The sequence below is a fragment of the Quercus robur genome, chromosome 2 (genome assembly GCF_932294415.1).
Source record: "Quercus robur chromosome 2, dhQueRobu3.1, whole genome shotgun sequence".
Taxonomy (NCBI): domain Eukaryota; kingdom Viridiplantae; phylum Streptophyta; class Magnoliopsida; order Fagales; family Fagaceae; genus Quercus; species Quercus robur.
This window is the reverse complement of record NC_065535.1, coordinates 30,409,302-30,435,478: the sequence shown is the minus strand read 5'-3', so window position 1 is coordinate 30,435,478 and position 26,177 is coordinate 30,409,302. Positions and strand designations below refer to the sequence as shown.

At 33.8% G+C, this 26,177-nt stretch overlaps 3 protein-coding genes and 1 long non-coding RNA gene across 14 annotated transcripts in view; 3 read left to right on the top strand and 1 right to left on the bottom strand.

The window, feature by feature from the left end:
* The window catches only part of LOC126713284 (abscisic stress-ripening protein 3-like), a 28,186-nt gene extending 22,862 nt beyond the window's left edge, over positions 1–5,324 (top strand). For 2 of the 10 annotated variants that reach the window (XM_050413001.1, XM_050413000.1), the window contains exons 2-3: positions 4,122–4,338; positions 4,874–5,324. In XM_050413001.1, coding sequence (XP_050268958.1) covers positions 4,192–4,338; positions 4,874–5,053 — 327 coding nt within the window. In that variant the 5' untranslated portion in view covers positions 4,122–4,191 and the 3' untranslated portion in view covers positions 5,054–5,324. Of the gene's footprint in view, positions 1–129; positions 585–4,073; positions 4,339–4,873 lie in introns of those variants that run through there. The other 8 variants (XM_050412994.1, XM_050412995.1, XM_050412999.1 and 5 more) reach the window with 5 other exon arrangements.
* Positions 5,325–8,168: 2,844 nt separating this feature from the next.
* Positions 8,169–8,789, top strand: LOC126697379 (uncharacterized). The gene has a single exon (XM_050394365.1). It carries the CDS (start codon positions 8,169–8,171, stop codon positions 8,787–8,789), a length of 621 nt encoding a protein of 206 aa, XP_050250322.1.
* Positions 8,790–9,645: 856 nt separating this feature from the next.
* LOC126713282 (uncharacterized) lies at positions 9,646–12,918 on the bottom strand. Of its 2 annotated transcripts, XR_007651317.1 has the most exons (3): positions 11,655–12,918; positions 11,031–11,222; positions 9,646–10,562 (listed from the first exon to the last, which is right to left on the bottom strand). It is a non-coding gene; the product is annotated as an uncharacterized LOC126713282 (long non-coding RNA). The 2 variants fall into 2 exon arrangements; XR_007651316.1 differs by lacking the exon at positions 11,655–12,918 and having other exon boundaries at positions 11,031–11,361.
* Positions 12,919–21,309: 8,391 nt separating this feature from the next.
* On the top strand, positions 21,310–25,878 carry LOC126697370 (probable protein phosphatase 2C 55). Its single transcript, XM_050394353.1, has 3 exons — positions 21,310–21,609; positions 21,922–22,068; positions 25,591–25,878. Exons 1-3 carry the CDS (start codon positions 21,310–21,312, stop codon positions 25,876–25,878), a joined length of 735 nt encoding a protein of 244 aa, XP_050250310.1.
* The last annotated feature ends 299 nt before the right edge of the window (positions 25,879–26,177 follow it).

The window sequence follows — 26,177 nt, the reverse complement described above, 5'->3', positions numbered from 1 at the left end:
TCCGGGATTTCTTGATGGAAATAAAATCTATGTTGAATCCAATTGACCTTAAAATTTATTTGTGTATAGTTGTTTTAGCCCTTTTCAAATTCGTACTATAACTCTAATTTGTTTCAATTATTGTTTCAGCATGAAAAGCAGAAGGCAAAGAAAGATCCAGAACATGCCCACAAGCACAAGATAAAGGAGGAGATTGCAGCAGCAGTTGCAGTAGGAGCCGGTGGGTACGCGTTCCATGAGCATCATAAGAAGAAAGAAGCAAAGAAAGAAAAGAAGGCTCATGGAAAGAAGCACCACCATCTCTTTTAAGAGTCTATAAAATATTTATATATGTTTTGTTTTATTCAGAATATTTGAGACGTACATGTTAATCGTCAATAAGCGACCACCCCAAATAATATTATTAGGAATGAATAATGAGTTTATGAATCTCTTCTAGATGGGGTATATTCTTTTCAAAGTAGATTTTATCTAGTACTCTTGCTATGTGAAATTTTACAGTGTCAATGTTCAGAATATAATATTGTAATCTGAGAACTTTTTCTTATTTATTTATTTTTATATAATTGAAAGATCTTTCTATATTTGAGTTTCTTTTCTCTGTAATCTTCTATGAAGTTTCTGAAGTCCTCCCTTTTCGCTTAAATTTTGCATAATGAATTCTAAGGCCCGCACCTAACCTTTAAGTAAAGGAAAGTTCCTGCGGGTTGCTTTCACACCAAAAATAAAAAAAAATAAAAATAAAAATAAAAATAAAAATCTTCTGTGGGTGAATTTATTGCATACATAACAAGTATCAACATTAAGTCTATATATCTTTGCACTATTAACGGATGAGCTCATTACATTGATCTAATATTAAGTCCCTTAATATATTCCTTTTATAGATGATATAGTTTTCATGGACGAAATTAGAAGTGGGATTAATGCCAAATTAGAAATTTGGCAAGATGTTGTAGAATCTAAAAACTTTCAATTAAGTATGACTAAAATAGAATACAGAGAATGTAAGTTTAGTAAAAGTTGAAACAAAAATGAAAGGGCAATAATACTTAATGATCAAGAGATGAATTATAGGATATGAGTAAGGTGAATGAAGTGGAAAAGCGCATTCAGTGGAAAAAGAGTGAAATGATCAAAGTCGAGGGAACAAAAAAGGTATAGGAAACCAAAAATCACTTTGGTAGAAGTAATAAAAAAAAAACATGTCAATTAAGGAAGTAATAAATAATATGACTTTAAATATAATAGAATGGAGGAAAAGAATACATATGGCAAACCCTAACTAATTAATCTTAAGGACTCATAGCACATCTCAAAATTTTGGGACTAAAGTTTTGTTATTATTTTTGTTGCATTGATCAATATGCGTGAAATGGCAACATCTCATTCTAATTTAGATGCACATTTTTGCTAAAATTAATACAGGTTTCAAGCAAAAGCTGACCTTAGAAAGGTTAGTATATACTGCTATCATACAATCAGGAGCAACTGAATGCATTTGGGGGCCTAAGCAAAGGCGGCGTTATGTACTGGCCAGGGGGTTCAAATGAACCCCTTGACCTGTAATTTTTTTTTTCATATATAAATCTTTTTACAAAATTTTTTTTTACTCCGATAAAATAAATTTCTAGACACTCTGATTATAAATTTTGTTTAAATGTAGCTAAAATAAACTTGAATATGATCATTTTAATACTATTTTCACTATAATTTCACAATAGAGAGTAAGTGACAATTGTAACTAGTTTTTATTTTGACTCACAACTGACATCACTTTTTTACCTTTTTTTTTTACTAATATATCACCTTTTTTTTTTACCTACCTTTAACAACTTGCCACCTATATTTAGTGATGAAATTTTTGTCTAAGTATTGTGTCAATAGCACTACTCTAAAAATATTTAATTTTATAATAAAGGAAAAAGATTTCAAATTTTTGCTCATTCGTTAAAAATAAATAAACCTTCTATCTGGGACTCTAACTTACTTTTTTGTTGACAACAAAATGAAGTTATTTTTCCCTGCACTTTTCTTCTTCAATAGGAAAAAATTACACTACCGTTCCAACCAACTGATTTATATTTATATCTGTGATTTCTTTCTTCATTCTCTCTATCTCGCTTTCTCCAATCTATGTTTTCTTAACTTTTATCTTTGTTTGATCAAGTAGTTTTCCTAGCTTTTATCTCTATTTGCTCCAATTCTAAGAGAGTGATCATGTGTATGGTTAAAAAAGCGTACACTTCAAAAGCAAAAATTTATATCAGTTTATTTTTTTTCTTAGTTCACATTTACTCCTTGTCCCACTCCTAGGTTTGTTATTATTCTTCTCTATCATATATTTTATTTAATTAAAATTACTTATAAATATAATAAGTTATTATGCAGTCAATCGTTGTTATCTTACTGATCTTCAAATTATTAATAAATTTTTTAGACTATTACACGATATAGTTGTATTGTATACTAAATTGTATATACAATAAAATAAATAAATAAATAAATAATAATCATTTTATTTTTTAATCGCCTCCATGATCAATTCCTAGCTCTACCACTATTGGCCTCCCTAAAAAACAATCTTGGAGCCGCCACTGGGCCTAAGACAAAAATTGATTATCTTATTTTAGATGCAAAATTACTACTAATTAACATGAACTACATAGAATTTTTTTTCTTTTTTTTTTTTAAGAAATTTTATAGACATGAAAAATTAGACAAAACTTTTGGCACTTGTTAATGTGGTAGATTAATGGTAGTAAGTAAAAGAGTGGTGTTAGTGGTAAACCTAGATGGGAACTAGTAAAAGTTTGCTAACTCAACTCTTATTATTATTCTTTTTTTCTCTTAGAAGTGCAAAATTCACAATATTTTTTACAACAAATTTTAGGTTTTAAGTTGCTTCTTATTTTCAATTTGAAAACACCACTATAATTATTTTTTTTATCATCAATAACAGGCTGTAACAACTTGTTAACTTAGCATTTATTGTTTAAATGTGGTGAAAAGTATTGTGGATGTGGTATTTTTCTCTCTTTTTTGTTTGTTTTTCATTTGGTAAAAAAAATATTATTTTATTTATTAATTATAAATAAGCCTATTGGTCAAAATTTGAGGCTTTTTTTACTTAGGGCCTTAGGCAACAACTTCTATTACTTCTACCATTCAGCCCGCACTACGTACAATAACTCTATTTTGATTAAAAGTGAACTCCCTACTCTCTAGAAACAAGAAGAAAAAAAATTCTAAAAAAAAATCCATTTATGACACCGAAATTAACAATATAAAAAATTTATTCCACATTTTTTCCTAAATAAATCACATATAGATCGAAATTATGATCCTTCCTTTATTAAAATACTTTACCAAAACTAATCTTACGAACTCCATCTGAGTTGTAATATTCTTTTGGATTCACGTAGAACTTATTGATTTGAGAAGTATAGCAACATTGTGCATGCATAATGTCAAGTTGGCATTTTTGAAGGCGGCAAAATGAACATCAAACAAAGTGTTAGTTTTGGGGGGGGAGGGGTATGCTGGCTTGCTTTTGTGGGCCATGGGCTTAATTAATTTAAGCCATGGACTAATCATCATTAGAAAAATAAATAGTCTTAGCCAAATTGAATTTTTTATATAAATAAAAATGAAATTTTTTTTTTTTAAGTATCTCAAACGTATGATTTGCTTGTAAGATCTTTAAAGTTGTCGGGACAAAAAATGTAAACAAGAACTACAATGCCAGAAATCAATGAGAAAGGTTATCAATTGCTCTGTGATGTGGATTAAGGGTTTGGGTTAGGGTGATTATATATAGTGGTCAAATGACTATGCCCTCCCCAGGCCGTGAATTTTGTGATCAAAGGTCAAGACTTAAGGAGCAAGTTATATTTATAATCTATAATATATTGGCCTGAATTTTTGTCATCATAGGTCAAGACTTAGAGATTAAGTTTTATATATATACACACACGTTACACGCTTATAGATATATACACACGTTACACGTTACACGTTCATGTCCTGGGGGAGGGCTTAGTCATTTGACCATGATCACCACTATATATAATCACCCTAACCCAAACCCTTAATCCACATCACACAGAGAAATTAATAACCTTTCTCATTGATTTCTGGCATTGTAGTTCTTGTGCTTTCTCAAGTCACATATAATACTTTACCACCACGATGGCTTACCACCACCACCATGACCGCCATCACCACCTCAATAAAGATGAAGAAAAACCTGTTGATTATAAGAAGGAAGAGAAGCACCACAAGCATCGCGAGCACCTAGGTCAGCTTGGTGCTACTGCTGCTGGAGCTTATGCCTTGGTAATCTTCCTCGTCTAGTAGCCATTTTTCCTTTTAATTCCATAAGTTTTTTTATATAACTGCCTGTTTACGTTTTAAAAATTGCTATTTTCATTGTATTGAAGTTTTTCTATTATTGTTACAGATACTGTTTTTGATCTCGAGTAGCATGAACCAATATCTTTAATTAATCCAAAACGCTATAGAAAAGAACGTTTTTTTGGGGATCAATGAGAGATTTCATTGAAAACAAAGCACTATACAATAGCATATATGATCCTACACATCATACACAAACACTGGAGAAAACAAACAAAACTCGCTGCGAAGACAAACAAACAAACCTTTTACAAATTAAAAGCAGCAAAGCCAGTATATACATAGCACTTCATTAGTTATTTAGTCATGTGTTGTGCATGCATGCATATTCGGGATTTCTTGATGGAAATAAAATCTATGTTTAATCCAGTTGACCTTAAAATTTCTTTGTGTACACTTGTTTTAGCGCTTTTCAAATTCGCACTATAACTCTAATTTGTTTCAATTATTGTTTCAGCATGAAAAGCAGAAGGCAAAGAAAGATCCAGAGCATGCCCACAAGCACAAGATAAAGGAGGAGATTGCAGCAGCAGTTGCAGTAGGAGCCGGTGGGTACGCGTTCCATGAGCATCATAAGAAGAAAGAAGCAAAGAAAGAAAAGAAGGCTCATGGAAAGAAGAACCACCATCTCTTTTAAGAGTCTATAAAATATTTATATATGTTTTGTATTATTCAGAATATTTGAGACATGTTAATCGTCAATAAGCGACTACCCCAAATAATATTATTAGGAATAAATAATGAGTTTATGAATCTCTTCTAGATGGGGTATATTCTTTTCAAAGTAGATTTTATCTAGTACTCTTGCTATGTGAAATTTTACAGTGTCAATGTTCAGAATATAATATTGTAATCGGGGAACTTTTCCTTATTTATTTATTTTTATATAATTGAAAGATCTTTCTATATTTGAGTTTCTTTTCTCTGTAATCTTCTATGAAGTTTCTGAAGTCCTCCCTTTTCGCTTAAATTTTGCATAATGAATTCTAAGGCCCGCACCTAACCTTTATGTAAAGGAAAGTTTCCGCGGGTTGCTTTACAAATAAAAAGTAAAAAAAAAAACTTCTATGGGTGAATTTATTGCATACATAACAAGGATCAACATTAAGTCTATATATCTTTGCACTAATAACGGATGAGCTCATTACATTGATCTAAGAGTAAGTCCCTTAATGTATGTCTTTTATAGATGATATTGTTTTGGTGGATGGAATTAGAAGTGGGATTAATGCCAAATTAGAAATTTGGCAAGATGTTGTAGAATCTAAAAACTTTCAATTAAGTATGACTAAAATAGAATATAGAGAATGTAAGTTTAGTAAAAGTAGAAACAAAAATGAAAGGGCAATAATACTTAATGGTCAAGAGATGAATTATAGGATATGAGCAAGGTGGATGAAGTGGAGAAGCGCATCCAATGGAAGAAGAGTGAAATGATCAAAGTCGAGGGACCAAAAAAGGTATAGGAAACCAAAAATAACTTTGGTAGAAGTAATAAAAAATAGATATGTCAATTAAGGAAGTAATAAATAATGTGACTTTAGATATAATAGAATGGAGGAAAAGAATACATATAGCAAACCCTAACTAATTAATCTTAAGGACTCATAGCACCTCCCAAAATTTTGGTACTAAAGTTTTGTTATTATTGTTGTTGCATTGATCAATATGCGTGAAATGGCTACATCTCATTCTAATTTAGATGCACATTTTTGCTAAAATTAATAAAGGTTTCAAGCAAAAACTGTCCTTAGAAAGGTTAGTATATATTGCTATTATACAATCAAGGGCAGCTGAATGTATTTGGGGGTTTAAGGCGAAAATTGATTATCTTGTTTTAAATGCAAAATTACTACTAATTAACATGAATTACATAAAAAATTTTCTCTTTTTTTTTTAGAAATTTTATAGATACAAAAAATTAGACAAAACTTTTGGCACTTGTTAATGTAGCAAATTGATAGTAGTAAGTAATAGGGTAGTGTTAGTGGTAGACCTAAATGAGAATTAGTAAAAATTTGTTAACTCAACTCTTATTATTATCCTTTTTTTTCCCTAGAAGTGCAAAATTCACAATATTTTTCACAACAAATCTTAGGTTTTAAGTTGCTTCTTGTTTTTTATTTGAAAACACCACTATAATTTTTTTTTTTTTTTTTTGTCATCAATAACTGGCTGTAACAACCTGCTACTTAGCATTTATTGTTTAAATGTGGTGAAAAATATTATGAACGTAGCATTTTTCTCTTTTTTTTGTTTGTTTTTCATTTGGTAAAAAAAAAAATTATTTTATTTATTGATTATAAATAACCCTATTAGTCATTATTATGGGCCTTTTTTTTACTTAGGGCTTTAGGCGACCACTTCTATTACTTCTACCATTCAGCCCGCACTACATACAATAACTCTATTTTGATTAAAAACAAACTCCCTACTCTCTAGAAATAAGAAAAAAAAATTCTAAAAAAAAAATCCATTTATGACACCGAAATTAACAAAATAAAAAATTAATTCCACATTTTATCCTAAATAAATCACATATAGATCGAAATTATGATCCTTCCTTTATTAAAATAGTTTACCAAAACTAATCTTACGAACTCCATCTGAGTTGTAATATTCCTTTGGATTCACGTAGAACTTATTGATTTGAGAAGTATAGCAACATGGTGCATGCATAATGTCAAGTTGGCATTTTTGAAGGCGGCAAAATGAACATCAAACAAAGGGCTAGTTTTGGGGGAGAGGGGTATGCTGGCTTGCTTTTGTGGGCATGGGCTTAAGTAATTTAAGCCATGGACTAATCATCATTTGAAAACTTTTTTTTTTTTTTTTTGGGGGGGGTGGGGAAAGACTATTGGTGTAAATTTCTAGAATTCTTGAAAGAATATTTTCATTTGATTAGACTAGAGTAGAATTTTTATATTGTAAAAAAAATTTAAAAAAAAAAACAACCTAATACCAAAATTCAAAAATGAATAAAAAATTGTGCATAAAATGAAATTAATACCCAAAAAAAAGTTTAGATTGTATAAAAATTATAAAATAAAACACAAATTTAAATTGATATATATATATATATATAAATATTCAGAAAAGGATACCATCCCATGTTCAGCTCACTCCCACTTGTTCACAGTCATATCTATATTATATTCATTGAGAATATTGCTTCAAGCCCCGTGAGTGCAATGGCAATTCACGGAAGAGAAATCACTGTGAGTGCAAATGATAGTAACTTTTTAATTATTTTAACTGTGGAGCTGTGCACCATGATTTCCGTTCAATTTTTTACCTGATGATGACATCTTTGTCATTATATTAACTGATGTAAAGTCAATGATTGGCCAAGTTTTCTTCTTGATGTTGATACATTGAACCTATGGTTTCAAATAAAATTGAAATCTGTTAGATACCTATTGGATCAAAATGGAATCAAACATAAAAAATTACACATCCCCTAGCAAAGAAATTTGAGCTTTGTCTGCTTCTCAATTGTCGTTTCCTACTGTTTTTACTTTACCTATCTAACTCTTATTCTATTCCTTTACCTTGGATCATTTCAATTTTTGCTTAAATAATTGTCCCAACGGTCCAATTCACATGGCACCGTTTCAAGTTTTTGAAAAAATCACAGGCCTTAAAATGTCTCTTCTGACACACACCGTCATTGTCTCTCCACTAGTGTTTGCTTATAGGTTCTACAACTTAAATATGTGCTTGAGTTTGTGAAAGGTGTAGAAAATTTTGCAATGGGGAACTGTTCTCTCAAAGGGGTCACTGGAGTTTGTCATAACTCCATCCGGGTTTTGACGGATTCCGGAGCTGTATTAGATTTCAAAGGGCCGATTAAAGCTCGGGACATCCTCGATGATCACCCGGGATATGGCATTTTCCGGCAGGGTCAAACTTCATCACCATTGCAAGACCTTGAGTGCTTAATTAGTGGCAGATTGTATTATCTACTTCCACTAAGCAAGGAGCATAAGCTTTGCAAAAATGGGGTCACTGAGCAAGTGAAAAACATTGGGATCATTGAGCAATTGGAGGCTGAGTGGATGAGTGTGGTTGAGCCAGCTAAGATGTCATCATATGCTGCATCAGATTTTGTTGATAACTTAGCAAATGGTTCAGCTCTTGAAGTCCTGCCAACGGTTGGAGATGGAGTTTGGAGAGTGAAGTTGGCGATTGACACAAAACAATTGGAGGAAATCTTGTCAGAACAAGTGAATACTGAGGCATTGATTGAGAAAATGAGAATGGTTGCAAGCTCTGCCAGCCTAACACCAAAGAGAACAAAGAGCGCTTGGGGAATGAGTTGGAAGCCAACCCTCCTGAACCTTTTCAAGTTGCCACTTGATAATGGCAAATAAAAGCCAAGTTTCCTGCCTATGCTTAACTCTATTTTCTTTGCTCTTAAGAGTACCTCTAATTATCTCATGAGTTTGTTCTACTGTCCCAAGAGCAAACCAATCTTGTCTTGTACATGTTATATATAAAGTCTTTGATTTTGTTTATTTTTTCTAATGTTGTTATATAAACTTTTGAAAGATTATAATTTCAAGTTAATATTCTAATATATTTTTTATTTTGGTTTAAGGTTACAAGTAATGTTAAATTAAGTTAGTTTAAACTATTTAGAATTTACCGTAATAAAGCAACCCAACATAAAACAAATTAAATTAAATTAAGTTTGATCTTCTTTAAACAAATTTTAATTAAATTAGATCAATTATTTTCTTCAAATTCTCTAAATTTTTTATTTATTTATTAAAACTATTAATAATTAAACTTGAAATTGTTCGGGGTTGGCCACTAATTATAATGTAAATGAATTTTGTTAATGACAAAAACGTGGGCTTATGCATCATCCTCAAATTTTTGTTGGGGCTTGTACACTAGTTTTATTTATTTATTTTTAAATCGGCTTATACACTAGTATGGGTGAGTGATATGTAGAAAATTTAAGGTCAGCTCAAAATTGCTAATATAGTTTTTGAACTTAGGTTTTATTAATATCTTTTTTACTAGTTGTTAAAAAAAATTGATCTTCGATTATTATTTGACACTTTCATAACAAACTCATAGCAAGTTTTCTTTATGTGAGACAATTTAGGGTATTGGCTCAATATTTTAGGGATTTCGTTGAAGATGCGGGACAATGCAAAACACACATCTGTCTTGTAGCTCTCTCAAGCTCATTGGAGCTTTCAATATGGCATTGGCTGATTAGGGGATCAAAAGTTGACAGAATTTTTTGGATGCCAAGCCATATTTGGTCTTGCTGCATTAACTGAGATACCAACAGATAAGTTGGTTGAGCTTCATCACTTCTGGGTTTGGGAATGAATCCTGAAAGTATGGGAACCAAGGGTTCTCCCAGATTCTATTGCTATTTCCATTGCCAATTTGAATGCAGGCTCCTTTGGTATTACCTTTTCGGCTTCTTCAATATTGCACCATGTCCATGAAGCTTTGTGAGAGTTCTTGCAATTTAGCTAGTTTGCTTCTCCCTTATATTTTGAAACCAGAAGTTTGGTGCATAGGCCGTTCTTCGAGGTTAAGACCATCCAAGCCATTTTTACTACATTGAAATCTCCAAATCTTCTAAATCCCGGCCGCCTGATTTTCTGATTGACATAAATTTGACCCAGCCATAGGTGTTTGAAACTTGTTGGAATCTTTCCGGGTTCCACCAAAATTTAGTTAAAAATTGCATCCAACTGCTCAAAGTCCCTTGGGAAGGATAAATGCTGATGCAGTCATGGTATAGGATGGAGTGGTCTATGCCACAGCATTGTTAAGGAAGACCCGTCCAGCGCAGGGATAGATTCTGGTTTTTCCAACCACTTGTTTTGCCTTCTAGCCACTATAAAATAAGCAAAATCCTTCTTTTTGTTGTTAGAGAGGAACAGTAGGACTCCCACATATTTGTGTCTGACAGAGTTTCTCTAGTCCAAACACATTCTAGATTTCCTTAAGAAACTGGTTGTGAACTCCTTTTGAAGCAAAAAATCCCAGTCTTGTCCAAACTAACACATTGATATAACCAAGCACAGTATGTATCGAGGCATTCTGTGAGTTTGCTTACCCTGGCATAATTTCTGTTGCTTTGTCTCATAAGTGCAAAGCACATACCAAAATACCTAAAAATGATCAATATGAGAGTTTTGTCCAAAATTGTTGCTTTCTTTCTTGATCAAGAAATTCCTTCCCAATTGAAAATGTGGTTCAAATCAAAACAAAATTTGTGCTCAATCACATAGGCTCTCGCGTAAAATCATAATTTAAAAGTTTTAAATATAAAATATAACTTGAACCTAAGATGTAGCTTGTTCATAACAGATTGCATCTATTGAAATCATGTATCAACATATATCACATTTAAGGAACCAAATACGGTGTCTACAAGTATGCCCCTCTTTGGCAGAGGTCATGAGTGGGGGGAGTGCATATGCATATGAGCAATGAAATGAGTGAACATTGAAGCAAAAGCAAACGAAAAAGCATGAGACCATAACTTTACTACTGATGATAAAGAGCTATTTGCCACAAAGAAAGGGAAAAACATATTTGGCACAAAGAATGGAGATAGTTAGGTATTTATACATTACCCTATAAAAATTGTGCTGAGGCAGTGAAAGGACTTGCTTTTCATTTTAAGCCTGAGCAAGCTTCCTTTCAGCAGAACTCAAGTGAAGATCCTCGGGGTTAAATACCGCAGCCACGATTAACTTTTCTCTAAAAGGAACAGTGCAATCTTTTGGAAATCCTTTAATCTTTTCCATATCATCCTCAATTAAATTCTATAAGACAAACAGTCAAACAGAAATTTTCAAACTGAATTGTTGTACCAACAAAACCATAGGGTGAAAGATTATATTCAATGACAAAAAGCCCATGTAGCCTTACTTGTAAATTTATCAATGCATAATGCCATTGAATTTTTTTATAATTCTCCAAACCCACCCCTCCCCTATATTGAGAAAGAGGACCTGCAACTATTAACTATAATATAGCTAAAATCCCAATGCTGCAGTACTTATAATAGGTTCCATTTTTTCTTTTGATAAGTACTTATAAAGGTTCCATTAAATGATAATGACCATTCATCAGAAAAAGCCATATGATCTATGCAAAATATACATGTAAAAAAAAACTGTTCTCAAATTAATCATTCAGACTCTCTTTAAACTACTAAATTTCACAAAACATTGATATCTTTTATTGATAAGTACAAAACATTGATATCTTCTTCTCACATTGCCCTCCTTCCTGATTTGTAATTGTTGAATGGTCAATGTGTCTCCATCATTCTAGCCAGGCTATATTATACTCCAATCTGGTCTTCCCTACCCAAGATTAAGAACTGCTGTCTATTTTAATCTGTTTGACCCACCCAGTGAGTTAGAAGATCTCTAACATCACCTTATCATATTTTGAAATTGCAATACCAAAATGGCAACATTTTAAGAACTGTATATAAGAATGGAAAACTCTTCATTGTACTTCAAAGTGAACAGTCTGATGAATCTGAACTTTCCATTGTAATATTTAATTCCTAATAGTAACATCCTCATACAAAGCTATTGATACAATGCAAAAGGCTAGAATGAAAGGCAACAATTTCATAGATTGAAAGCATAGGAAGGCATTATTGCTGATTTTAGATGTAATCGTTTGAAATGATTTATAATATCTGAACATTGAAAATGTAATTTACCCTTGGCATTAACTACCTTCCAACTGTACTATATGATCAAACAAACAGTCAAGACTCCACTTACAAGTATCTTGATCCGATTTTTCTAGTTAATCACAGAAAAGGGTATCCACCATTGTATTTCTAACATGAAAGGAAATTGTTTGAAATCACATGAAACAAGCTAAAGATTCATGTACATACAACAGAATAATGCTAAAGATTCACAATTTACTAATAATATAGCAGAAGAAAGAGCACTAAATATGTAGCCATTGCAATCAACAACAACAGCAACAAAAAATCCTCTCTACAAATCTATATAAACAAATCCAATCCACATTTACACCTTTGAAATCAATAATGATGGTCACCACGACCACAACAATTATAAAAGCCACTGCCCAATCAGCCCAAAATAAAATAAAATAACTCATTTTCTACATCCCAATTGAAAGTCAACCAAACAAACATTAACACCATGGGAATCAACAATGAAGGTCACCATGACCACGACAATAATAAAACACACATACATACAACAGGGTAATAGTCATTGCAATGAAAAAAAAAAAAAAAAAAAACTCTATGGCTACAATAACACCATGGAAATCAACAATACGGTCATCATAAACATAAAAGTTGTTGAAAAATAAAACATTTTCGAGCTCAACTTGAACCTCCTGCAACTTCTCCTTCTTTCTTTCCTTTTGGTTTTAGGCTTTGCAGAACCTGGAAAAGAACAGATAGAGATTGAGAGAGCGTAAGAGAGACACCAGAGACTGTGAGTGATAAAAGACAGTGAGAATGACAAATACGACGACGTTGTAGTATTACATGGTACTCGAATAAATCATCTTAAGGGCTGTGAAACCAAACCTTATGGGCCTGATAATAAATCTAGTATGGGTTGGACCAACCTGTTTACAAACAAGCCACTTTAGACATTGAGGCCATTTGGTTGGAGATTTTTAGTAATGTTGGTCAGTTTTCAGTGTTGAAAAAATATGTATTTAAGGGTTATAAAAATATGTATTAAAAGTGTTATTGTTATTTAAATACTAAAAACTGTTATTTAAATACTAATACTAAACAGCCCCTCAGCATTTAGATTCATGATTTATCAATTTATGTATCACTTTTATTTCTTATCTTATCTAAATTATGTTGGGAGATATATAATACTTTGGGAGACTTCAAATGAAGGCTATTTTTAAGAGTAAAATAAATGAATATAAAAAATTTCTCTTCCCATTAATACTATAGATAGATGCTTTTGTGCTATTATTATTATTATTATTATTATTTGGTTGAAGAAAAACACATAGAGATAAAGAGAAAGAGATTTATGCTCTACCAATTGTGGTATGTCATGTGTTTGATTTTCTTTCTAGTTATTTTATAAGGAAAGTAAAAAAGAATATATGTCAAGTTGTAATTGGTAAAGTATAAAGTGAAACACAAAAAAATGGGACAAAGGATTTGTATTTGTATAACGTGAATATATTCAATGTATTTATGTTTACTAATCTAAAAAAAATGTATTTTCTATAGAAAGATACTAAAAATTATAGAATATTCTCGTAGTACAATAAGTATGTATTCGGTACTCCATCTCACACGAAGAATGTGTTTGACTATGTGAGGAGAAAGAGTATGTATTTATTATATCTCTTTCTGAGTCTGAATTTGACAAGGATGGAGTGTAAAATCCATGTTTTACACCACCCAATAAGTGATTGTCACATCAGCATTTTACTTAAAATTCAATACATCTTACCATACCTAATAACATCTCAATAAACTCCCAATTTGGTTATATTTATATATGGATGTTAGAATTGATTGAGTGTGATTGTGCTTATTCTTAAATATATGATAAGATGATGTGACATGTTGGAATTAAAGGGGTAAAATATTGATTTTACACAACATCCTTACAAAATTTAATCTCTTTCAAGAATGCTTAACTTTTTTTTTTTTTTTTTTAGAAACAAACCCGCTTATTAAAATAAATTGGCCGCATCAAACTGAACTACAACGAAAACTAGTGGTGGAACATCTTCCATCCACACAACAAAGTCAGAAATTTTTGAAGCATATCGCGCAATGCAATGAGCAACCTTATTACCTTTTCTCTTAGAATGCTCTAAACTTAGAGTGAAAGATGGAAAATTATTAGCTACTTCAGGAGTATGGTGACGTAGTGCTCCTTTCTCTCACATGTATGGATCTTACAATGAATTTAATTAGTGAAACCTATTATATATAAATGTGAAAGGAAAAAGTACAATGTCGTTATACTCCAAAGTATCTAATAATTACTCCCTAAAAATACATCCATAAAATTGACAAAAGCAAACAAAAAAATCATTGATTGAGACTAAAATCAAGTACACAACTTCTATCCAAAAAAAAAAAAAAAATCAAGTACACAACGATAGTCCTTGATTTTAGAGATTATGCTATATATTGTTTGTAGTATGTACAATGTATATACTAACAATTTTTGGAATGATAATCTGGTTTTTTTTTTTTTTTTCTTGGAATCATTTAGGAATATTAATCTATATCCTTCTCAAAATTACAACGAAACAGAAATTTTTTTTTTTTTTTTAATGAGATTTTTTATAAGATTGAGTTGCACACACTATGTCCTCCTTTATAGTTGGACAAAACCATTCTGGAGGATTTTGATTATCAAAATAAATAAATAAAAGTTGTCCAAAAAAAATTTTATTAAAAAAATAAATAAATCTGGACCCTAGAGAATCTTCTTCGGACTAGGTTTCTTACTTCAATTTGGACTCATAATTCAGTGAAAAAAAATATAAAATTGGACTCATAAAACCACAGCTACTTCCTATGTACTCGATATAAATAATAATACTACATAAATTCACACAAGTTCCTACTTCCTACAGTATCTCTTTCTCTCTTCCATATTGACTGTCACTGATTTCTTGTGTAATTTTTTTCAAGCTTCTTCCTAAGGGGGGATGAACTGTTGCAGTTGCACCAAACTATTTCCTCTATGGCTGATTCCACAGAGGCAACCAAAGGAGCTATCCCTGATAGGTATATTTCCCAATGAGTTAATTTTTTTTTTTTATTATTCAATATTGATGAGTGCCTTGGTAATTAATTGGAATGACAATCTTTTTGGGTTTCTCTTTGATCAGTTTTTTTTTTTTTTTTTTTTCCCTTCTCTGCAATGTAATTCAATAATTGAATTATCAAAATACCTCATTGTGAAGCAATGTAACATCACAAAGAGTTACACATAATTTAACTTGAACCCAACCTTATATATATTGATAATTGTATTTTTGTTAGAAAAATAATCATATTTAGTGATGAATAAAAAAGCCCTATATTGGAACCAGTGTTTTGTGCTTATTTGTTCATGGGAGAAAGATTAAAAGAATTTTTCTGTGTTCATGTACCACATCTTCATCAATATCTTAAATTCTTAATCAACATATTTGTTTTCTGAAACAAATAACATGGCAACTATGTCTACTTTAATGTAGACTCGAACATAGAACGTTTTAACAGTCCTGTAAAATAGAACCTAATATTTGTTTGTTATTTATGAATCTTTCTATTATTTGTTTATTTACTTGAGGTCAGGATCTTGTTGAATCCCCTAATGGAAGGTGTGGGGAATAATAAAACTCATTTTTTAAAATTTTATGTAATAGTATGTGTAGGGACACGATTTATTTAACGGCCCAAGAATGACGTTGGGCTCGTATGTATAGGGTTCCAACAATATGATTTGTAGAGAGTGGGCTTGAAAGGCATGACCTTGGGTACAGGTAGACGGTTTAATCGTGGCGTCTATGGAAGTTCTTATATGGGCGGGCTTGGCTTGACTAGCTAAGCCCTCCATTAGTACGGGTTGTATGACTTAAGTCCTTGGACGCTATCCGAGGAGCCTTATATCCTTCCCGTTCTCCCTTTTCCCGGGGGAGAGAGTCCTCCTTTCTTCTGGGGGGTTTTTCCTTTTATACTAGTGTTGGTTTCCCCCTTTAGAGTCCACGTGTAAGTTTCACTTTTCTGGGGTGCAGACCTGTCCTGTCAACCCATGCCTAGAGTGGTTTGGGGTTGTTGGGAAAGTTAAGGGGTATGGTTTAGAGTATGGACTTGTCAGATACAGGGTTTTGTATTATGACGTTGGCAGCCTTTTCCCTTACCTTGCCCCTACACTCAGTTTGCCCCTTTCTTCAGGCATTTCGTGAGGTGCCGAGCAAGAGGTCGTCCTCGGCAATGGCTCTCCTCGGCTTGGGCCCTAGGCCCTAATGTAGAGTGGGCCTGGGGCACGAGTTCTCTGGCCCCACAATAGCCCCTCAAAATCCTGCTGCCCGACTTTTAGTTGGGGAGGAGGGTTTTGGTAATGTTGGGCTTATATCATAGCTTGCTCAAATTCCGTACTCTAATAATATTTGTGTTTTTCCATTTACATGGAGGACGTGCCAAATTGAGAGGCGTTCCTTTACCCAATCACGTGAAGTCCTTTGACGCTTCAATACTCGAGGCGCGTCTTCACGAGGATCTTCAGATCCTAAGGTCGTGAATGGCGTTGGAAATTGAGCCAACTCTGCCTTGTCCATAGCATTCCTTGGAAAGTTACACGAATTGAATGCCACCACCTTATCTTTTATATAAGTAGGATAGTAGGTTGTTTTCCTTACATACAAACCTTCCGATTCTCTTCTAAATCACAATCCTTCAGCCATAATCACAGTTTCGTATTCAGTGCTATCCATCATTTGTGCAATATGCTTGAGACACGGACAGGGGTAAAGGAACTCCATCCGCCACAGAGGCGCCGGGTCCTTCCGAGACTCAAGGTAGCGTGGTCTGGGCAGGGGAGGCATAGATTCAAGAAAATCTTCCATCTTGACAAAGGGGGAAATGGTATTTCTCCTTCTTTTAGTCAAAATCCGAAGCAGGTACTGGTCACACCAGATTCTTGGTGCATCAGAAGTAAAGTTTTCCGCCATCAGCGCCGTCTGCTATATCGCAGGCGTGGTTACGTGGAGGCCTATCAACTTCCGGCTGCCTGCACCTTTTCTTCAACGGTGCTGGCCTCAAGTTGGGTTCCCTGCATCTTTTTTTCAGCTGCGCTAGCCCGAAGTCGGGCTCTTTACGCCTTTTCTTCAACGGTGCAAGCCCCGAGTTAGGCTCTTTGGCTGCCTGAGTTATAGGCATGTAAAAGTGTTGAGGAATGGTTTTCCTTGAACAACGTTTTGGAACAGCAGCCAACCTCTCCTCTGTACTTCTTCCTCGGCTTTCTCTTTATTCTCTTGTATCTTTCTTTTCGCTTATGTAGTTAGCTTTAGTATAAGCTTATTCCAGCTTTTCATTGTACGCTGTACTATTTCTTTGTCTTAATAAAAGATGAATTTCTTTCTTTGTAAATACTTTTCCTTTCGGCAGCAACTACTTTGTAAACGGGTGCGCTATGTATGTACCTTCCTTTAGTGATGCTTAAAGCAGGAAACTTTGAAACAAAACCTTACCAATTGAGATAACGGCTTAATGCCCCGTAATGCATGCGCGGCGACCGTCCGAGAATGATAAATACTAAATATTTCATCCGAGAGGGTAGCCGAGCAGCGAGGGACTTTAACTGTGTTTTGACAACGTATGGCCCTATATTGCAGTTGCACCAATTTCCTTGGTACGGAGAATCCGAGGGTAGGCTGGGGAATCCATGCATTCCTGGGATTCGCCCAACTATCAAATGGGGAATTCTTTCTCGGGGTAGATTCTAAAGGCCATCTAACGTCCAGGTTGTGTCCAAACCCCGTATTGTCTCTTCTAAGTAGTTGGTTTCCCCAAAGTTGGTTCTGTCCAAAACTTGTAGTTCTCTTCTAAGTAGTTGGTTTCCCCAGAGGCTTGAGTCCGAGGACCATACAAGGCCTTGGTTCTGTCCAAAACTTGTAGTTCTCTTCTAAGTAGTTGGCTTCCCTAGAGGCTTGAGTCCGAGGACCATACAAAGCCTTGGTTCTGTCCAAAACTTGTAGTTCTCTTCTAAGTAGTTGGTTTCCCCAGAGGCTTGAGTTCGAGGACCATACAAGACCTTGGTTCTGTCCAAAACTTGTAGTTTTCTTCTAAGTAGTTGGTTTCCCCAGAGGCTTGAGTCCGAGGACCATACAAGGCCTTGGTTCTGTCCAAAACTTGTAGTTGTCTCCTAAGTAGTTGGTTTCCCCAGAGGCTTGAGTCCGAGGACCATACAAGGCCTTGGTTCTGTCCAAAACTTGTAGTTTTCTTCTAAGTAGTTGGTTTCCCCAGAGGCTTGAGTCCGAGGACCATACAAGGCCTTGGTTCTGTCCAAAACTTGTAGTTTTTCTTCTAAGTAGTTGGTTTCCCCAGAGGCTTGAGTCCGAGGACCATACAAGGCCTTGGTTCTGTCCAAAACTTGTAGTTGTCTTCTAAGTACTTGGTTTCCCCAGAGGCTTGAGTCCGAGGACCATACAAGGCCTTGGTTCTGTCCAAAACTTGTAGTTCTCTTCTAAGTAGTTGGTTTCCCCAGAGGCTTGAGTCCGAGGACCATACAAGGCCTTGGTTCTGTCCAAAACTTGTAGTTTTCTTCTAAGTAGTTGGTTTCCCCAGAGGCTTGAGTCCGAGGACCATACAAGGCCTTGGTTCTGTCCAAAACTTGTAGTTGTCTCCTAAGTAGTTGGTTTCTCCAGAGGCTTGAGTCCGAGGACCATACAAGGCCTTGGTTCTGTCCAAAACTTGTAGTTTTCTTCTAAGTAGTTGGTTTCCCCAGAGGCTTGAGTCCGAGGACTATACAAGGCCTTGGTTCTGTCCAAAACTTGTAGTTTTTCTTCTAAATAGTTGGTTTCCCCAGAGGCTTGAGTCTGAGGACCATACAAGGTCTTGGTTCTGTCCAAAACTTGTAGTTGTCTTCTAAGTAGTTGGTTTCCCCAGAGGCTTGAGTCCGAGGACCATACAAGGCCTTGGTTCTGTCCAAAACTTGTAGTTTTCTTTTAAGTAGTTGGTTTCCCCAGAGGCTTGAGTCCAAGGATCATACAAGGCCTTGGTTATGTCCAAAACTTGTAGTTGTCTTCTAAGTAGTTGGTTTCCCCAGAGGCTTGAGTCCGAGGACCATACAAGGCCTTGGTTCTGTCCAAAACTTGTAGTTTTCTTCTAAGTAGTTGGTTTCCCCAGAGGCTTGAGTCTGAGGACCATACAAGGCCTTGGTTCTGTCCAAAACTTTTTGTAGTTGTCTTCTAAGTAGTTGGTTTCCCCAGAGGCTTGAGTCCGAGGACTATACAAGGCCTTGGTTCTGTCCAAAACTTGTAGTTTTTCTTCTAAGTAGTTGGTTTCCCCAGAGGCTTGAGTCCGAGGATCATACAAGGTCTTGGTTCTGTCCAAAACTTGTAGTTTTCTTCTAAGTAGTTGGTTTCCCCAGAGGCTTGAGTCCGAGGACCATACAAGGTCTTGGTTCTGTCCAAAACTTGTAGTTCTCTTCTAAGTAGTTGGTTTCCCCAGGGACTTGAGTCCGAGGACCATACAAGGCCTTGGTTCTGTCCAAAACTTGTAGTTTTCTTCTAAGTAGTTGGTTTCCCCAGAGGCTTGAGTCCGAGGACCAAACAAGGCCTTGGTTCTGTCCAAAACTTGTAGTTTTTCTTCTAAGTAGTTGGTTTCCCCAGAGGCTTGAGTCCGAGGACCATACAAGGCCTTGGTTCTGTCCAAAACTTGTAGTTGTCTTCTAAGTAGTTGGTTTCCCCAGAGACTTGAGTCCGATGACTATACAAGGCCTTGGTTCTGTCCAAAACTTGTAGTTCTCTTCTAAGTAGTTGGTTTCCCTAGAGGCTTGAGTCCGAGGACCATACAAGGCCTTGGTTCTTTCCAAAACTTGTAGTTTTCTTCTAAGTAGTTGGTTTCCCCAGAGGCTTGAGTCCGAGGACCATACAAGGCCTTGGTTCTGTCCAAAACTTGTAGTTTTTCTTCTACGTAGTTGGTTTCCCCAGAGGCTTGAGTCTGAGGACCATACAAGGCCTTGGTTCTGTCCAAAACTTGTAGTTTTTCTTCTAAGTAGTTGGTTTCCCCAGAGGCTTGAGTCCGAGGACCATACAAGGCCTTGGTTCTGTCCAAAACTTGTAGTTGTCTTCTAAGTAGTTGGTTTCCCCAGAGGCTTGAGTCCGAGGACCATACAAGGCCTTGGTTCTGTCCAAAACTTATAGTTGTCTTCTAAGTAGTTGGTTTCCCCCTTTAGAGTCCACGTGTAAGTTTCACTTTTCTAGGGTGCAGACCTGTCCTGTCAACCCATGCCTAGAGTGGTTTGGGGTCGTTGGGAAAGTTAAGGGGTATGGTTTAGAGTATGGACTTATCAGATATAGGGTTTTGTATTATGACGTTGGCAGCCTTTTCCCTTACCCTGCCCCTACACTCAGTTTGCCCCTTTCTTCAGGCATTTCGTGAGGTGCCGAGTAAGAGGTCGTCCTCGGCAATGGCTCTCCTCGGCTTGGGCCCTGGGCCCTAATGTAGAGTGGGCCTGGGGCACGAGTTCTCTAGCTCCACAGTATGTATTAGTACGTGAATTAGTCTCTTCAAAATTAGGGATAAAGTTACCTATTAATTATCTCTCTAAGATCTAGTAAAAGTGAGAATTTTGTTCACTAAATATCACCTAATCCTAAGTATTAAGGCTATTTGCACCTGTACAAAGGCAAAAGCCAAGCCAGCCCCTCCTTCCCGTTCCCCAAGTTACAGTCCAAGTCTCAATTTGTATTAAAAGATTCTCTGCAACTAGAATCAAAATTTGGCACCTTTTTTAAAAAAATAAAAAATAAAAAATTCTGATGATGAATAGGATTTGGCACATTGCAACGATTCAAGATTGGTGTGTAAATATTTTTCCTTTCTTTTCTTTTTCCTTTTTTTTTTTTTTTTTTCTTTGTCTTTGTTGTAGTATAGATGAATGTTAAGGTTTACCCAAGTTTATTTGGATGAGCTTATTTTCACTCAGAAAAGAATGTAATGCTGATATTCTGTACAGTAACAAAATAAATTAATGAAAATAAGCTCATTCAAAAGCACACTGTGAGTGGACATTGAAGTTTGTGAATGACTCTTTCTTTAGTACCACATTCTGCTGTAGTTTGTGAATGACTCTTAATTTTAGTACCACATTGTGCTTTATAGATGATTCAAAGGAAAGAAGGTTGAAAATGATTGCTGGAGCATTCTACATAGCAAAGACCAAAGTAAATTCAACAGCTCAAGGTGATGATGCCTACTTCATATGTGGAGAAAAACAAACAATTGGCGTGGCAGATGGTGTGGGTGGTTGGGCCAAGTTAGATGTTGACCCTGGAGAATATGCTCGGCAACTAATGATTAAATTTTTTAAAGCAATTCTAATGGAACCAGAGGGAAAAATCAATTTAAAAAGAGTTTTGAATCAAGCTTTCTTAGACACCAATGCTAAAGGATCATCAACTGCTTGCATAATAAATCTGAAAGACCATGTATGTCTTTTTCTTTTCTTCTCAAAATACAAACTCCATGTACATTCTTCTTAAAAGGGTACTGATTATTGCACACTCGTTAGTGTATATTGTATATTATCCATATTCATCAAGTATTTCATGTTTTAAGTGTGAATAACGCATATGAAATTAATAACAAATGTGTAACAATATTTTTCCGTCTAAAATTTGTACAATTTCAATCATTCATATATATATATATATATATATATATATATATATATATTTCAGCTTATATAGTTTGTTTATAAAATTTGCAAACATACTGTTATCTTTTGTTTTGGTAAACAGTGCTTACATGTTGCAAATGTGGGAGATAGTGGTTTTATGTTGATTAGAAAAGGAGGAGGTATATACAAATCAGAGATTCAACAACGTTCTTTTAATCATCCATTTCAGTTGGGTAAATTATATGCCGATGTTCTCGATTCGGTACAGGTACATACCTTCAGTTTTTCTTGTTTTAATTTAGTTGTATGTGTTGTGTAATGTTTATTAAGTTTGCACTACTCATCCTCTAAAAAATGAATATTTCGTATTAGTCAATTTATTTTTAATTCTTGCAGTTTGAAAAATATTATCATTGGTTTTTTTTTAGAATGGTTTAGGAATTAAACGGACAATTTAGCTTAAATTATTTTTAATTTCTTCTCTTATTTAGCTTTAATTATTTGTTACTAGCATGGAACTCATGCTTATGCACCGGCATGATGAATTGTAATGATACTATTGATTTTAGCTTGGGTTATAAAACATATAGGATATTAGTTCGATTAGGATATATATTTGGAAATACTAAAATAGTTTTTTCTTACAATTTTCATGATATTGGTTATGCCAAATTTCTCATTACACTGCTATTATATATATAATTTTAAAAATTATTATTGGATACTACATATACAATATTAATTCACAATCACTATCCATGAAATTCTACCAAATATAACAAAAAATAAAAGAATAAATTAGTCTAATAGTATCTCCTAAATTGAACAGGGTTAGGTGCATGAGGTCATTCAGCTCGATTACAATTTTTACATTCAAGATCCTGACATACAAAATATCTGAATAGAAACGGTATAAAAAACATGTTCATTAGTTCAAAGAAAAAATCTAAATAATTTAATTTGTATGGAAAGCTAACAAAAGAAAAATTCAATTTTGAATCTAATTAAATTTTCTCTAATATATATATATATATATATATATATATATATTATGTTTTATGGTTCATTTATATTGAACTCCTCATTTTCTATATTGAATTAACTCACTTAGTACAAAAATTAAAAAACTTCCATTAGATGATTCACGTGGCGCAAAATTAACTTTAATTGAATTCCTATTTTTATACTGAATTAACTAATTTGGCACAAAAATTTAAAAATTTAAATTAGATGGGACACGTGACGCAAAATTAGACTTTAATTTAACTCAAATTTGAAATCTAATTGGATCTTCTCTTAGTTCTACTTATTAATATATATATATATATATATAGAGAGAGAGAGAGAGAGAGAGAGAGAGAGAGAGAGAGAGATTCTTCAAGAAAAAAAAAAAACATTATTTGTTATTCATTTTCTTTCTCTAGGCATGAATGTTGTCCTCAACAGGGGCGTCTCTACATAGAGTTCAGGGTGGTCACAGGCCTGGAAAAAAAAACAATTACTATGTATAAATTTTAATATTTTAATATTTTTTTATCCTTAAAAAAACTCTGTGACCACCCTAAATTTTTTTTAGGGCCAACATAATTAAATTTTGGACAAAATTTGGCAACAAACTTGGTTGTAAACTAAAACTACAACTCTATTCAATTTGCTTTTATTGAATGTGAATTTTAACAAATCTACCATTTAATTACATTTTTTTCTTAAATCCTCCATATTTGCAAATTTTCAAGAAGAGAAAAGATCAATAGCTATGTCGTCAATCAAATATTTAAATTTCGAATTTTTGTAGTCTAAAATTATACATAAAAAATAATTTTATGGATCAAATGATAAATAACATCTAATTGGCATGAAATTTTGATGTCTTTTAAGAACATAAAGAATATGCAATTCATCGATTAGATTTTCAAAAAAATGTAACAATGTTAATTCATTTAGTGAGAGAAACTATAACTAAGTTTGTAGCCAAATTTTGTTCTTAAATTTTGGTCCCCTTAACAATATATTAGGTCCTTACAAATAAATAAATAAATTCCAACAAAAATTTTATTTAACTAAAATTTTGAAGAGATGTAGCTTGCAACATTGATAATAAAACTATCTGTAACGATTTCAAAATGAAAAAATTTGTAAAAGGAAATTGTAAGATTTTATGTATTTGCGTGTGTGTGTGTGTGTGTTTTTGTCTATGTATGAAGTTCTCTTTTTATTAGATTTTGTATATTTTAATTTTCTTAATGACCATATTCAAAAATATTCCTAAAGCAGCCACTAGTCCTCAATAACAATATGTGCACACAATATGAAGCCAATGACGCCCTTAATGCATAATATTCCATATTTACCTAGATGTGTGTGTGTGTGTGTGTGTGTGTGTGTGTGTGTGGGATTGTTGAGATATTTTAATAAGAGATGATATGTACAATTTATTTTCTCATTAATTGAAAAATCAAATTTTGATCATAAATTTTTACTTATTAATGGAATTTTATTTCGAGATTTATAATTATATCAAACTCACTTTTTTTATGCCCATTAATCTATATTAATTTGAAATACTTATATGCGTTATTTCGTATTTAGTGGCCTATTTAATCTTCCTGTTGTAACTCACCAAATCTATAAATAGGTCACCTTCCTCAACTTATTAGATAGAAATACACATTGATTAGTCTAAATCTCTCTTATTCTTTATTATTTTTCGCTCTCAATCTTTGCTAAATGTTTAGTATTCTTTTTCTGTAACTATGTTATCTAGGTATGAGGAAGATTACTATTTTAGGGTATTCTCATACTTGTAAGATAATGACAAGGCCGGCCGAGTTGTTGTATTCAATAAAAGGCATGACGTTTTTAAAAATTTTCCTAATTTTTTGGGAATGCTCTAGCCTAGGTCAAACAAAAACAGTTCCCAAAACACACACACACACACACACTCTCTCTCTTTTTGGGCCTATCCCAGCCCGATTTGTCTAGAAATGAAGCCAGAATGACGTTTGTGAATTTTTTGAATTTTTTACTACTTTTTTGGGAACACACACACACAAACTCTCTTTTTGGGCCTATCCCAGCCCGATTTGTCTAGAAATGAAGTCAGAATGACGTTTGTGAATTTTTTGAATTTTTTACTACTTTTTTGGGAATGCTCCGACTTGGATCGGGAGAAACGATACCCAGAATGAAATTTTTTTAATCTCCTTTTTTTCCTGTCGCGACCCAGTTTAGCATATAATGAAAGCCAGAATGACATTTTTAATTTTTTTGAATTATTTTAATTTTTTTTAGTGTAAAGTACCACCTCATCCATTTCTCATGAGTATCAATGTAACATACAATATCTCATAATAAAGCGAACTTAGAACCCCCCCCCCCCCCCCAATAAACAATTACCAAAAAGATTTTGCAAGAGTCTTTACCCTAGATATCAACTTGTGATACCCTAATCTGATTGATTGTGTGTGTTCTGTGAATGTGTATGATGAATCCTACATCGGGCATATACTATGTTGAGTTGAACTTTATTAACTATTACAAACAGCTTCAATTGTGATTGTTTCTTTTAAAGTATAGTGTAAACGTGACTAGCGCTTTTCTTTGAATCTTTACACTATCTCACAAAATGGGCCCTAACAAGACATTAGAGATTTAAATGAGAGAGATTGTTTGTGACTAGTCCGTATAATGCAGATGTGGCTAGCACTTTTCCTTTCATGGTGGCATCAGCATGCTTAATTGTATTTTCCCTTTGATGTTCATTAATGACTTATTGTTTGTTTACACACAGCAATATAAGGTTGATGTAGAAGCAGGAGACATTCTTATAGTCGGCACAGACGGGCTGTTTGATAACATGTTTGAGAATCAAATCAAAGATGTTGCAGAAAAATCGACAGAAGGAGGTATTGATCCAGCGCAGGTGGCTCGGGCAGTAGCTGAGAGTGCTTATCAAATTTCCTTGGACAAGAATGCGACTACACCATTTATGCTAGCTTCTTCCAAGTCTAGAAGGCATAGATCCGGTGGCAAAGTTGATGATATAACTGTCATCGTTGCTTACATTGTTCACGATTAGGTCTTGCTTTATGTGTCATCACATTTTTTCATTCATGGTGTATAAAAGAAATGCCAATCTTGTAACTACGTTAGCTCAGGTCGTGATTACAAGCTTTTTTAAAAAATTTATGTATGCTATACTTTTTTGACTTTTGACAGTGGCTGCCAATGTGAGCAGCAAACCAAGAGTTGTCACTCTTTGACATTAAGAATCCTTGCCTTAGGGATTGAATTTATTCTACTTCCATCAATACTGGCTAATTTAAAACTTACTACAGTTCAAGTTCTACAAAAAAATGTTCAACCATAAGGAAACCA

Excerpts from the sequence above, each read along its gene's own strand:
- LOC126697379 (XM_050394365.1), top strand. The coding sequence starts at position 8,169 with ATGGGGAACTGTTCTCTCAAAGGGGTCACTGGAGTTTGTCATAACTCC.
- LOC126697370 (XM_050394353.1), top strand. The coding sequence starts at position 21,310 with ATGATTGCTGGAGCATTCTACATAGCAAAGACCAAAGTAAATTCAACA. Across the intron at positions 21,610-21,921 it reads TAATAAATCTGAAAGACCAT|TGCTTACATGTTGCAAATGT; the intron begins GTATGTCTTTTT and ends TTTGGTAAACAG. Across the intron at positions 22,069-25,590 it reads ATGTTCTCGATTCGGTACAG|CAATATAAGGTTGATGTAGA; the intron begins GTACATACCTTC and ends GTTTACACACAG.